We start from the raw sequence: 13,519 nt of genomic DNA, 5'->3' as shown, positions 1-13,519 counted from the left end.
TTAATAAATATGGAGACTAATAATCTAAAAAGACTTCTTATCTCCTTTAATTTAATTTTTTAATTGGTGACTTTTTATATTATTCTATAACCCGTTTGTATGATTCGTGGGTTAACAGATTATTTAACTCGGTCCATTTTGTCTCATAAAGTGGGTCGTGCGCCATGGTGCGGAACTTTTTAAACTTAAGCGTTATTATATATATATATATATATATATATATATATATATATATATATATATATATATATATATATATATATATATTCAATTATTGATAAACATTTTAACATTTTAAAGTGTAATTATTAATCAAGTAACAAATCTTATTGTATAATCATACTTTTTTGCTTTAATAATGTTTAAATATTCTCTTAATTTTGTTTTTAAAAAATTGGCTTGAAGTTGGAACTTGAATCACAAAACAAAATGAGGTTCGAACTTTTAACGGTAACATATGAGTTTCAATTATCATAATTTTAAATATTTAAAAATTTCTCACATATGAATGAAGTCTTATTATTCTAACATAATTATTTTTTTTTAACTAATTTACCACGTTTCGGTAATTGGTAAATTATTTACCGAAAAGTTAAATTATTTACCCTATTTCAAAGCAAGTGAATGAGACTTCTATCTTTCTATACAAAGCGGACTTTATTATCAACTAACTAAAATTAGTTACGTGACTTCGTTATTCGCTACACAAACCAAAGGATTTTAAAACCCAACATCGGGAAGTTATTTACTCAACTTTCAATAAAGCATTTCGTACTTAAATTACCTTAGTGAAGAGGCGCACTCTAATACCATTGATGTCAATTAGTTTTGATAGTATTAACTGGATCTACTACTATCTCGTCTATTGAGTATAATAGAGCAAATGATGATACTAGAAAATATGGTTTGAATAATCTTGATAGTAGTTCCATGAACAATTCTATTCTCTCCTTTTAAAATTATTTTAATACATTACACATTTTATATGGCATTCAACCGTATTCGACGTATATTTCGAAAAAATACTCAATTTAAAATACAAATACGTTCAAATTGGTAAATGATACACAAAGTTGCGTCATTACGAACTTCTATACAAAAATATATTAAATCTATCTCTTTTCAAATTTTCTCAAATCTTTTTTTAAATTGCACATTTTTATAATCACTTAAATTAATTTCGACAAATTAAAATGCGTAAATCTAAAATAAAAATACTCGATTTAAAAACATATGTCTCAACCCTCTCTAAATATCATTTTCATTTACAAACATAACAAATTGATTAGAAAAACGAAAATAATACGTTAAAATACGAAGACAAATATTTTGTTTATTTGAGAAAAATATTAAATGACTAAAATTTTGATGATTCGAGCTTATATGACACAATTCAAAGTTCGAACCATGCTGAATGAAAACGATCATGTTTTAGCTTCCAATAACATTCGGGTATTTTTTCATTTTAAGAATATTAGAGTATTTATTGATTGTTTTGAGTTTTTATTTTATTTTATATGAATAATGTGATAACAAATAAGTAAAAAATAAGGTCTAACAAATTAGAGAATGTCGGAAAGAAAAATATGATTTGTGATCTAGTCGCCAACAATTAATTTCCAAAAAAGAAATAAAATAAAATAGTTTTGAGTTTATGCTTACTTGAAATATTATTTTGTTTCAAGAAAATAAAAATTTAGTTCAATTTGATAATCTCTTATTTCTAAAAGGGCCCCTTTCACTTGAGACAGTGGATAAACATATTGATCACTCACTCTGTATTTCTCTTTCTCTCTCTTCACACAACAATCAAAAATGGAAGCTTTGGGGCTAGGACTTCCGCTTTCAACTAGCGTCTCACATCGAGACTGCAGTAGTAGTAAACTGAGTTGCACCACTCAATTCGGTAGGACCTGTTTCAGTTTACCCAAGTTGCAGCATCCAATTTCCCAGAAAGTATTCACTTCTTTCCTTTTAACCCTTTTCGCACATGAGTCATTTCCCCTTTGTAGATGTATTCGTTGAGTCTGTATAGGATTGTATTTTCTTTAGGGTCACATTGGATTTGGGGTACGGATGCAAGCTGTAGAAGAAGAATATGAGCTGAAGCAAGTGAGAGACATGGCTGCGGCTAGAAAGAGATGGGAAGCTTTGGTAATCTCCATTTAACCTAATGTAATTAATAATGTTTTGTGTTTAAAATCATCACTGCCTCCCATTTTGGACTAAGATGTTGGAATTCTCAAGAGACCTTGCAATTTTTTGTAGAGAAATTCAATTAAAGGTGTATAAATCTAACATGCAAAATTTGATTGCATAATATTTCTGCCTTATTACTTAGTTTTGCATTATTTGTAACTTTATGATGCAAATGTTAGGCTCTTTCTTAGTGTCATGTGATAACACTATATAAGGTGTGAAAAGAGAGACTTTTCTCCATTTGGGTGGATGGATATATATATTGATGATGGGAAAAAGCTCATTTTGTTTTTATGAACTTGCATCAAAAGTTTGCTTTAACATGGCGGGAGGCTCATTTTGCGCTTATTGAACTTTAAAGAATGGTTCAAATTACGTATCATAGTGTTTTTTTTGTTAAATTCGGTAATATCTTGTTATGCACTTTAGAATGAAATTGTACAGAGGTGATTGTGATCCAATATCTGCAGAAATTGTATATTGATTATTTGAGAACTTAGTAAAGTTAACCAAAAATGACAACGAGAGGTAATTTGAACCGTTTTTATGAGTAGAGCATGTCAAATCAATCCAAAACGAGCATTTTATACAAGTTAAGGAAAAAAAAAGGAACTTGTATCCTTGATAATGCTATAAAAGAACAGATGAATCATTAATTCATTATATTGGAAACACCAAGGTAAACAAAAGGAAACATTTTACTTTTTTCTTGTTTTTTGAATATATTTCCTTTATTCTCCCCTAGATCAGAGAGGAAAAAGTTAAAGTTCTTACACCAAGGGAAGCTGGTTATGCCATTCAACTGTCTAACAAGGCGTTGCTAGATGTACGTCCAGCAACAGAGCATGAGAAGGTGAAGAAATTATTTTCTCTTGTTATTTTGACCTTCTTCTTTTCAACATCCTTGTGAAGGAATTCATATGTTTATTGTTGCTCTCTTTGCTTTTGATGCAATATCATCTTGTAATTATGATTTTCTTTTTTGTAGGCATGGGTGAAAGGATCAACATGGATTCCCATCTTTGACGTTGATAATAGATTCGATATTGGATCTCTTTCTGGAAAGATAACAAATTATGTGATGGGTATGATAGAGTATCACTCTTTTGAGTTCTATTTCTAGAAACATTCTCTTCAAGTATACTTTTATTGAAGAAAACATATTCGAAAGCATATATTGTCCCATTTAGTAACACTTCTTATTTTTGTTTCTGAATTCACTCCAGAAACAAAAACCTGTTTTTAATCTTTATTTGACTGAGTTTAGTTTCTAAACGTTTTTGGGTATGGACTTGCTAGATTGTAAATACTTAGCTTCATTAACTGATGTGGTAAAGCTTTAGGATCTTATCTTATCCCCCACCCCATCATCACGGGTTTTGATGCAGCTTCTTGAAATCGACTACTTTGGATCAAATCTTCCTTAACTGTTTCTTTCTATCTCATTGCAGGAGGTTGGTGGAGTGGTGTTCCTGTATTGGCTTTTGATAGGTATGAATGCAATAATACATGACCCCCATTTATGTTTCGGAATCTGAAAATATGGAAAAAAAATTGAAAAAAAATAAAATAAAAATTGACAGCTGTGGGATTTGAACCCACGCCCTTTCGGACCAGAGCCTAAATCTGGCGCCTTAGACCGCTCGGCCAAACTGTCATTGATGTTTATTTCATTCCATATGTATGTGTTATAAACAATTAAACACTTATATAAGAAAAAAATAAAATTAAAAATTTGACAGCTGTGGGATTTGAACCCACGCCCTTTCGGACCAGAGCCTAAATCTGGCGCTTTAGACCGCTCGGCCAAACTGTCATGTTGCTTATTTCTATCCTACAGTCAATTTGTATCAAAGGTTGAGGAAAAATTCCCAAAAGAGGCAAATCTTATTGTTTCATGCCAGAAGGGTCTTAGGTGAGTTATTATTCCTTATATTTTCATAGTCTTCTTATTCTTTATTCGTTTATTACTTACTTGTTAAGGCGCACCAGTACAATGATGGCTTGTGAAAATCTCGTTTGTTAGCACACCTTAGAAACCTAAAAATGAAGGAAAAACTGTTTTTTCCTACTAAACTTGAACTTGGGCAGCCTGGATTTGACAAGTTCAAGGATTTTCAATTATACCCCAGAATAGATAAACGCCTTGAGCTTTGATCCTACAGATCTCTTGCGGCTTGTGAACTATTGTACAATGCTGGGTACAAAAACCTACTTTGGATTCAAGGGGGACTCGAGGCTGCTGAAGAAGAGGTGAAATTTAATTAGGAAAAGGAATATTCGTTATTTGTTTTTAACCGATTTCTTTTTTTGTTTGTAACAGGATCTCCAAAGAGATGGGCCTCAGCCTTTTAAATTTGCTGGGATAGGTGGAGTTTCTGAATTTCTTGGGTAAAGCCTACAAGTTATTGTTGTTGTTTTTCCTTCCTTCATGCAAGTTATCTTCCATATCATCTATTACTTTGTGTTTTTGGCTGACATTTTCTTTTAAATACTAAAAATTGATAATCATTGGCTTTGTTGGTAGTTGGACTGACCAACAAAGGGCTGCAGCAGCAAAGGAAGGATGGGGTTATCAATTGGTTTTCTCTGCTCGTCTGGTTTGTAAATCTTTCTATTGTTTTCAGATATGAGAAAAGAAAACTAGCTTATTGGATTGGATTTTAATTTAGGTGATAACTTATCGCATGCATTCAATTCTTGACAGATTGGAATATTTCTTGTTGCTGATGCCTTGTATATTGGTGCTCAACAATTTGGTCACTATCTTCAAGATATAAAGACTCATTGAAATTATTCCATGTAGGACATCGAAAGGTGTTTCGTCCAGCTGCTACTGTGCTGTCACAATTTTGAAATGTAGATAAAACCACTCCAATGCCCATTTCACTAATTTTTATTTTTCATATTGAAATTTTTCTATCTCACATCTTGTACTATTTCATTGTGATTGCTTGATTGAGGGAGCTTATACCTTAATGGCTTCATTGTTTGCAGGTATTGATTGAAAAAACCATTCTATTACATTATTTCATACCAAAAAAAACTAGAGTTAATTTAAAATTGAGAGATTATTTGAATAGTAAGAGTTTATTTAAAAAAATATTATTATTATTTATATATATAAGTAATATTATTTATTTTATTAAATAATATTTTTTATTTTTTTTAATAAAATCTAGTCTGTAAAATTAAAATTATTTTATATACTCTGCTTACAATCTTAATATGTAAATATAAAATTGTAAAAATTTTGTACAAAATAAAAAATAATAATAACATAAGTATGCTACCAAAAGAAAATGGATCTAAAAAAATCAAATAAATTTTTAGTTTTCAAAAATTAAACAAATGTATAATTCTTCACAACAATCTAACATTATATTTACTTAAATTTAAAGTGTTCATACATATGTAAATAATAAAAATCATACTAAGAACTAATTTCAATTTGGTAATTATGACATATCAAACAAGAATAAATATGAGAAGCTACCTCAATTAATCTCGATTTAATCTCTGTTTAAAACATAATAAATAATAAACAAGTTAAACCATAATAGAATGTGTATGTCCAACTCAGAAGCATAACAACTTTCACTCTACCAACATAGACGAGTTCAAAACATTAACCAAAACTGTCTTATGATAACGGTATGATAACGGGAGAATGGATACTGAGCCAAACTAAATTTTACAGTCAGGAGAAAACCCTAATCAGTATATTATAATCATACATAACCCCATTTCAAACGATGAAGCTCAGCGACGGTATCTGTATCGCTTGAAGTTGAAATAAACGTGTAATATTCCTCTCTCAAAGGTGCATTTAAACCCCTTCTTGTGAGAGTACTCCCATTCTTTATTAACAACACGAAAAGCCTGTAGACACATTGGCCAAACAAACATGCGTCAGTAGGGTCTTTTTTAAACATGTAACAAAAAGTAAGAGACAAAAAGGCTTACCAAGTCTTCATATGGTGGACCAGCATGAAACCTAATGATACAGGTCTCGCTACTGTCCCCATCTTTCTCTATGGTGTAAACAGGGGCTTTAGATTTGTCAACAAGATCTGGGTAGAATATATTGAATTTGTAACCTTGTACAATCTTCGGAGGTGGATTGTCATGATCGTAATGAGTCTGATTGTACTTGTTCCATTCATACCCTGTGTGAACTCTGTTAAAGTATTTTGGCTTCCTTGGCCTGTATTTGTCATGCCACCAGTAAACCTGCAACCAGAAGATTAGCTAAAAAAAATGCCATGGTTCCAAATAGAAAAACAAAAACAAAAAGTCCAGTGGCAAACAAACCTGTGAGTCAAGATCTATTTCATCGTTTGAGCCGAAAACTGTGTCACCTTCCTCCAAGGCTCCCATTGCTTTCATTGCCTTAATCTCCAAGTTATTATCAGGCTGAGAAGGCTTTGAGGCTATTGTATCTTTCATTCGCCTTTGTTCATCAACAGCTTTTCGCTTCATTTCCTGTTTATAACATTATTAACATTTCGATTAAGTCTTACATATAAAAATGGCACATGAAGACGCCAAGCAAAGAAGATTAATCACTTACCAGCATGCGCTTATCCTCATCCGGATCAATTGCTTCATCTTCATCACCATGCAACAGCTGTGGAGAAAATGATCCGTCCTCATCATCATCATCATCAGGTAGTGGTGCTTCTTCCTCAGTAGCCTCAACATTTATGGGCTCAGGGGAGAGGATGGTTTCTTCATCTAAAATGCACATGGACCATTAGCAGTCTATTCTACTATCTATATACAACTCAACTCATTAGACACCATTTGGAAACACATCTTATATTTATTTCTAGACCTGGATCCAGATCTGTAAATGTTTTGGAAACTAAATTTATTTAGACACAATTTCCACATATAGAAATGTTAATAACTAAATATAGTCAGGCATAAATTCAAAATATTATTCTAGTTTTTGTATCAAGAATATGTGAGAATATTCTTCTTAACACATGTGAATCTCACCGTCTCAACTGGTCCCCCAAATGTTCACTACTAATACTATTCCAATCATATTCATGCTCATTCCTAAATGTTTCAAGTTTTTCCATGCATATATATATGGTCATTCCTAACTGTCTTTCAAGTTTTATGAAACAGGATACTGTTATTCTGCATGAGATTCTCAAAGGGGATATAAAGAATAAATGATGAACTCATCTAGTGGCACTTCAGTTATTGCTAATTGGTGTTCAAAAGGTCATTGTTTTCGATAAGACAGTTACAAATTGACCTAGTCTATCTATGTGGTATCTTTATATTTTAGGGTTAAACTACCTCTTTGTCACCCCTTCAACTTTAACAAAACTAAATGAAGGTCCAAAACCTATATCGACCTTCGATTTGCACAAGATATTCAAATCAATTCTACTCAGTTCAATGCCTTCCACACGACAAATTAGAACCTCAACACGATATAACGCAACCACCCTTCAAATTAGAAATTTTTGTCAATTTGAGACTTTTTGTCATACTTGAAGAGTGGACTCCAATTTAACATTTGCTATTAAAAATACCCTTTTCTGTACAAAATTAAAATTACATTTTCGACAAAAAGCCTCAGATTGACAAAAAAAACTTGAAGGGAGAACTTGACATATCACGCAAATTGAAGGGTGAAAATGTTTTTATGGCCTTGAAAAGAATACGTTTTAGAATATTGGTCCTAGCAAACTGGGATAGAAAAAAAAAACATATACAGGGAGAAGGGATATTCTCGGAAAAAAAAAGGTAAAAGGGATTATTATATACCTTCTATTTCTTCCTCATCGATTGTTTCTTCTACAGGCCTTACATTATGGTCCAAATCCACATTATCTTCACTTTCCAAAGGTTGCTCAAGACGATTTAAATGCATCCGCAACATTTTAGCATGAATATCTTTCAAGCAGGCCTGCAATCAAGAAGTCTGTTTGTTAGTAGCAGCTTGATACATAGTAAATAAAGCATGCATTGAACAACAAATTAATATGTACCTTCGCCTTGTAGGTATCAAGTCTTTTAAGAACAGCTTCCCAAAACTCAACCACCTTGGCTGTGCCAGAACGCATCTCTGATTCAATATGAGACTGAAGGGCTTCCAACTCCCCGTAGGATTTTCCATGTAAGAGGTCCCTGACATCTGCTTCAATACTAGAATGCATACCCCTTTCTTCCGCTAGCAACTCAGCAGGTGGTTGCTCTCCACGAACCCTAGCTCGATCCAGCGCATCCTTTCTACGTGATTCACCTAACTCCCAATCACAAACTACCAGGAGAGCCTGTTATGTAACATCTCTTATTAGACCTTGTTTGGGAAGAATCCACTTCTCTTCATAATTATTTTGATCCTAAATTTGATTTATCATTATTGTGGAGTTCACTCAATATGAAAATGGGTCATTTACTAGGACAGTTATGGAATTCTAGGAAATGTGGATGGACGGGTGTAAGAAGATAAGGATAAAAAAGAAACGGTTCCTTATTCATGTCATGTGGACGATATGGCTTGAAAGAAATAAGAGATCTTTTGAAATCATAAGAAGACCACAGTTTTCCTCTCCAGATGAGATTATATAACAGAAAGCTCAAACTGAACATGAATGACAGTAAAATATTGCACAGATAATTGCAGTATCTTATTGAAACTAGGCAAATAAATAATACCTCCCAATATTCTATGTGCAACGGTGTTGCTCTGTCCAAATCCAGATGCATTTTGATGTCTTCCCGAAGTTCTTCCATATCTCTCACTGTCAAACCCTATACACACCAAATATATGTTTGAAAGGGGTATAATGAGCATTAGATCATATGAGTGGCTTCCAAAAGCTTTTCCCTTAGAAAGTAATAAAGAACTGCTAGATTGTAAAAAAAATAATTTCATGCTGGAGACAAAAATAGTCCAAATTGTGCAGAGTGCTTCTAGCACCAAACAGCATATTAAAATGAAGACATGTACATTTATTGAGTACATAGATCCCAATTGCAGCTGTAACAAGATTAAGTGAATGTTGCGGGCTATGTGCTTAACCCCCTTGTGGCCACATTTTCAATTCCCAAAAAAGATTAAGTGAATGTTTAATCGGTGATGATAACTACAGCAAAAAATACAAATTATCTTTGCAATCTATATCTGAAATAGTGGTAAACCAAACTGCAGAAGCATTGGACATTACAGAAGAACAGCTTCAATATATTAATTATAGAAGAAGGAACCACTAAGGGAGAGTCCATATGAATAATAGAACATGAAGCATCCAGGCAAAATTGCAAGTGCACTTTACCTTGAAGACCACATATGGCTCATTTATTTCAATGTCCAAATAATCAGAAGGATTGAGGTGTTTGGAAAGAATATCGATTGGCTTCAGACGTCCTTCTCGCAATCGAATCTCTGACCGAATTTTGCTTTGGTCAAAATGGAACTGTAGATTCAAGATGTAACAAATTAATGGGGAGAAAGATGCATGATGAAAGATAAGGTTTAACGTGGAAACCAAGTTCAATGCTCTACCTCTTCTTCTTTCTTCTCCCAATCCTGGAACTCAGCTCGAGCACGCTCTCTAGCCAATAATGCCTAAAAAATGAGGTTTAAGATTTGTGTCATCAACATGCAAGGAAACACCCAGCCAGACAAAGAAATGAATAATCTGTAATCTAGAATTTAACAGGCTTCCATAAGCTACCAGCTTTTGGCGTAAAATTCAACAAGAAAAAAGGTGAACACTTGAAACTTAAAATGTATAAGATACATGCCATTTCTTCTTCATGTCTTGCTTTCTCAACAGCCCTTTCTTCCCTTCTCTTTTTCACCTTCTCAATTTCTGCCTGAAAAATTAAGCCATAAAAGGATGAGATGATTATCCTCAAAAGCATATTTGTCAACATAAAGCTTCATAGGAGCATTAGCAATATGAACAGTAAATAAGTAAGAAAAAATGCATAATCCAATTAATTAGACTAGTAAAAAGTCACCAATGCAGAATAGCAATAAGAAAAGGAAAAAAAATCCATCTTGTTTGATAAAGTGAAATATATTGCATGAATATATATATATATATATATATAATATATATATGCATATATGTGTTCATATGATACAACAAGCAGAGAAGCGGAAAGAAAATTGATGTAAACAAATATCTTCCAGATGATAGAACAGAAAGCAGGGTTCAAACACTTGCATGAGACTCAAGGTTGACCAACTTTCCACCACAATTACTTGGTGAGAGATTCACCTTCAGGTAACAGTGGATACTTATCTTGCAGGTACAATTACAGATACAACTGCGACAACTCCATTAACAATGTAGGAAGAGCTAAGGATTCATCTTCCTTTTGAAAAACAACAGGAACTGAATCTTGAAATTTAAGGAATATGGTCACCAGAGTTAATCACATTCTGGACCTATAATACACACTTCGTAACAAGATAATTTTATGTTTATATATCTTCACTCAACGTGAGGACTTCTTCATAACTTTTTGAGGAATCTTTGGAGCTAAATGGTGCCTTAGAATGCTCCTTCATGTTGGAGCTATTACAAGAAGACTTGTAAAAGTTCTTGTTAACAGGTCTTGTGATTTCATTCAAGGCACATAAGACTCCATTTAGAAATTCTCCATTTAGAAAAATAAGCAATATATAGACCACAAGAAAACGATGCCCTCACAGTTGTTAAAGATCATTTGTTCCAAGAAACTACTGATGTGGCTAAATGAATCTCAAAATCCAAACATATTAGGGAGAAAAGACAAAAGAACAGTGTCGCTAGATATAAATATGGTTCCTAATTCCCAATCTTCATAATCTAGTCCATAACACATGCAGTTTTGATTCACGGCAATGTAAAGGAAGATATAAGCTTTAGAACAAAATGGAGTAACACAAGATACACACGCAAACACTACAAGTTGGCCTAAAAGTACATACCATCCTTTCTTTTTGCTTTTGCTTCTCAGCTTTGACGGAGTACACATCAATTGAAACACCTTGTATAATATCATGCTCAATCTTCTTTCTCCAAACAAACCTGCAAAAAACATACGCAAGATATCAGCACATTTGGACTAGAAAATCATATATTCCTCAACTAACCATTCACCAGAATGTTAGGGATGGAATATTCACTCTAATGTACACTAGATCTACTAAATTCTGAAACTATCAAGATTCTCAGTGAAACTGTCAACCAAAAGTGAATCTCCTAGCATTTTAATGAACTAAATGTATTAAGATTTGGATAAGAAAGGAGTTCCTTCTATATATATGGTAGCCTGCAATAGATATCCAGTCAAATCAACTAGCAAATATTCATTAAACTTTTACTCCTCATTTATGCATTTACCTCTCTAAGGAAGAAGTGATCATTTCATGCTGTTAGGAGAGAAAATAAGATTCCATTTTTTTTATAAAAAGAGAAAATTGTACTCATCAATTCGATAAACATACAAATTTAATCTTCTATTGAGCAGACTAATAAAATCGCAAAACATATATTTATATTAGATGTCACGAAAATAAGTTTACCACATCAAGAAACTCATTTCTTTAAAAACATGAAGAATGGTTAAATCTATTAGCTTGGGTTAGAACCATTATAAATCCTATCAGACATGTGGATCCAAAGTTCAACAAGTGAAGGTAAAGAAAAGCCAAACTTTAGTGAAAATAAATAGAACCATAATAAATTGATAAATTAAATTCAAAAATCAACTTAATTGGCATAAACCCCGCAAAAACAACATGAATATTGAAATTGTGGGATAGAAAACTAGTGTTAATCGAGACATAGACTTACTTCTCACCCAGATTGGAGTCACCAAAAGGATTAGAATCGTTGGAGTAACCAGAGACATTCTGCGATTTCATCTTCTTCGCAACCTTAGCTGCCTAAGCAACATTCATGGAGAACGATGTCACAAATCTCGACCATCTCTAGCACGTGAATAATCAAAAGGCGAGAATTTAAAATTGAATCATAGCAGACGATGCACACCTTCTTTTGTGCTTTCTTAGCCATGTACTCGGCGATCTCCTCGTCTGTTATCTTCCTTGATGATGAAGACCTCCTCTTCTTCCTCCCCTGCCCGCTATCATCATCGGAACCGGAGTAATCTGAATCCTTCGACTGATTCCGTCGCCTTCTGCTATTTCTTCTGCTCGAGTCGCGACTTCGGTGCCTCGGCGAAGATTCATAGTCCGATTCAGAAAGCGCCTTTGGATCGTCATCTTTCCTGCTCCTCTTGAGACTCCCACTCTTCTTCGATGAGGACGATTCTCTCTTGCTCTTACTACTTCCATGCGCTGTCATATTCGCTCTCTACCTCTTGAATCGTTTTTCGCTGGTTTTGCAATCCCTTCGTATCCGGCCAATTCTCAACCGGCAACAAAGGTTAAAACCTTCTTTCAGTTTAATATCAAAACGGCACCTAAAATATCACGAGATATTCAAATAGATCCTCAAGTACCATTATGTTCTAAATATGACATAAACATAAGCGTTCACAAATGGTTCGAGTCGACTCTGTTTATATCTATATTTGATTCTAGTTCGAAACAAATATGTTCAATAATATATAACTCAAATATTTTGTTTGATGGTTAAAAGTTGTTCTAACTTTTATTTAATATATATATGTATATTATTTTTTATTATATATTATAATATATATATATATATATATATATATTATCTTTACTTTTCTAAATATCACACTTTCTTTTTTAAACCAAATATTTTCAATAGTTAATTACTTATTTTTGGGTCGATATCATCTTTCTTCCTTACTTTTATTCTTCCGTTTTTATTTTCATCTCTTAATCAGTCATAGTTCAAGAAAAATCTAATATTCAAGAAAAATCTAATATTTAAAAAAAATCTAATATTCATGTCTTTCATATATTCTGATGTTCCCAAAATTGGTGTTGAACTCGAATATAAATTATTTCGAGTTATAGTTCGGTATTGTTTAAATAAAGGTTCGAACAATTTGAATCAAACTCGAGTTCTAACTTTACTCTCATTCGAGCTCGAGTCTAACTTTATTGAATTTTCTAGTTTCGAATCGAATTGAATATTGTTCATATTTTTTGAATTCGAGCTTGAATATCAACTTGTGTAATTTTCTATTCGATTAGGTGGGACCTATCTTGTTGATTGTAATTGTTAGAAAATAATTGTTAGAACTTATGAAAAGTTTAAGAGTAATGATAGGGGGAGCGAAAAATTTGTAGCGAATGGGGCAGCGAACGACGTGGAGTGCTGATTAGAGATGCTGACTCAGTATTTATTTATTT

At 32.8% G+C, this 13,519-nt stretch overlaps 2 protein-coding genes and 2 non-coding genes across 4 annotated transcripts; 1 reads left to right on the top strand and 3 right to left on the bottom strand.

Annotated features, from left to right (window-relative positions):
* The first annotated feature begins 1,753 nt into the window (after window positions 1–1,753).
* LOC124920947 (rhodanese-like domain-containing protein 11, chloroplastic) lies at window positions 1,754–5,195 on the top strand. The gene is made up of 10 exons (XM_047461538.1): window positions 1,754–1,956; window positions 2,053–2,154; window positions 2,945–3,052; window positions 3,188–3,284; window positions 3,651–3,690; window positions 4,040–4,114; window positions 4,365–4,452; window positions 4,523–4,590; window positions 4,727–4,799; window positions 4,907–5,195. The coding sequence occupies exons 1-10, from the start codon at window positions 1,816–1,818 to the stop codon at window positions 4,988–4,990; spliced, it is 876 nt and encodes a 291-aa protein (XP_047317494.1). The 5' UTR covers window positions 1,754–1,815; the 3' UTR covers window positions 4,991–5,195.
* On the bottom strand, window positions 3,777–3,856 carry TRNAL-UAG. Its single transcript has one exon. It is a non-coding gene; the product is annotated as a tRNA-Leu (tRNA).
* TRNAL-UAG lies at window positions 3,936–4,015 on the bottom strand. The gene has a single exon. It is a non-coding gene; the product is annotated as a tRNA-Leu (tRNA).
* A 487-nt stretch (window positions 5,196–5,682) lies between the features above and the next one.
* On the bottom strand, window positions 5,683–12,590 carry LOC124946174 (cactin). The gene is made up of 13 exons (XM_047486746.1): window positions 12,219–12,590; window positions 12,021–12,112; window positions 11,153–11,252; window positions 9,976–10,047; window positions 9,734–9,796; window positions 9,504–9,644; window positions 8,884–8,979; window positions 8,214–8,498; window positions 7,990–8,131; window positions 6,773–6,936; window positions 6,514–6,684; window positions 6,166–6,432; window positions 5,683–6,081 (listed from the first exon to the last, which is right to left on the bottom strand). The coding sequence occupies exons 1-13, from the start codon at window positions 12,531–12,533 to the stop codon at window positions 5,962–5,964; spliced, it is 2,028 nt and encodes a 675-aa protein (XP_047342702.1). The 5' UTR covers window positions 12,534–12,590; the 3' UTR covers window positions 5,683–5,961.
* Between the last annotated feature and the right edge of the window lie 929 nt (window positions 12,591–13,519).

Source organism: Impatiens glandulifera, chromosome 1, assembly GCF_907164915.1.
Source record: "Impatiens glandulifera chromosome 1, dImpGla2.1, whole genome shotgun sequence".
NCBI lineage: Eukaryota > Viridiplantae > Streptophyta > Magnoliopsida > Ericales > Balsaminaceae > Impatiens > Impatiens glandulifera.
The sequence above is the reverse complement of the archived record's forward strand: the minus strand, read 5'-3'. Positions and strand labels throughout refer to the sequence as shown.

What these genes read in the sequence shown, in the direction of transcription:
- LOC124920947 (XM_047461538.1), top strand. Translation starts at nt 1,816, where the DNA reads ATGGAAGCTTTGGGGCTAGGACTTCCGCTTTCAACTAGCGTCTCACAT. An exon ending in GAAAGAGATGGGAAGCTTTG is followed by an intron (nt 2,155 to 2,944) that starts GTAATCTCCATT and finishes ATTCTCCCCTAG; the next exon opens with ATCAGAGAGGAAAAAGTTAA. An exon ending in GGAGTTTCTGAATTTCTTGG is followed by an intron (nt 4,591 to 4,726) that starts GTAAAGCCTACA and finishes CTTTGTTGGTAG; the next exon opens with TTGGACTGACCAACAAAGGG.
- LOC124946174 (XM_047486746.1), bottom strand. Translation starts at nt 12,533, where the DNA reads ATGACAGCGCATGGAAGTAGTAAGAGCAAGAGAGAATCGTCCTCATCG. An exon ending in GACTCCAATCTGGGTGAGAA is followed by an intron (nt 11,253 to 12,020) that starts GTAAGTCTATGT and finishes TGTTTTTTGCAG; the next exon opens with GTTTGTTTGGAGAAAGAAGA. An exon ending in GGGAGAAGAAAGAAGAAGAG is followed by an intron (nt 9,645 to 9,733) that starts GTAGAGCATTGA and finishes TTGAATCTACAG; the next exon opens with TTCCATTTTGACCAAAGCAA.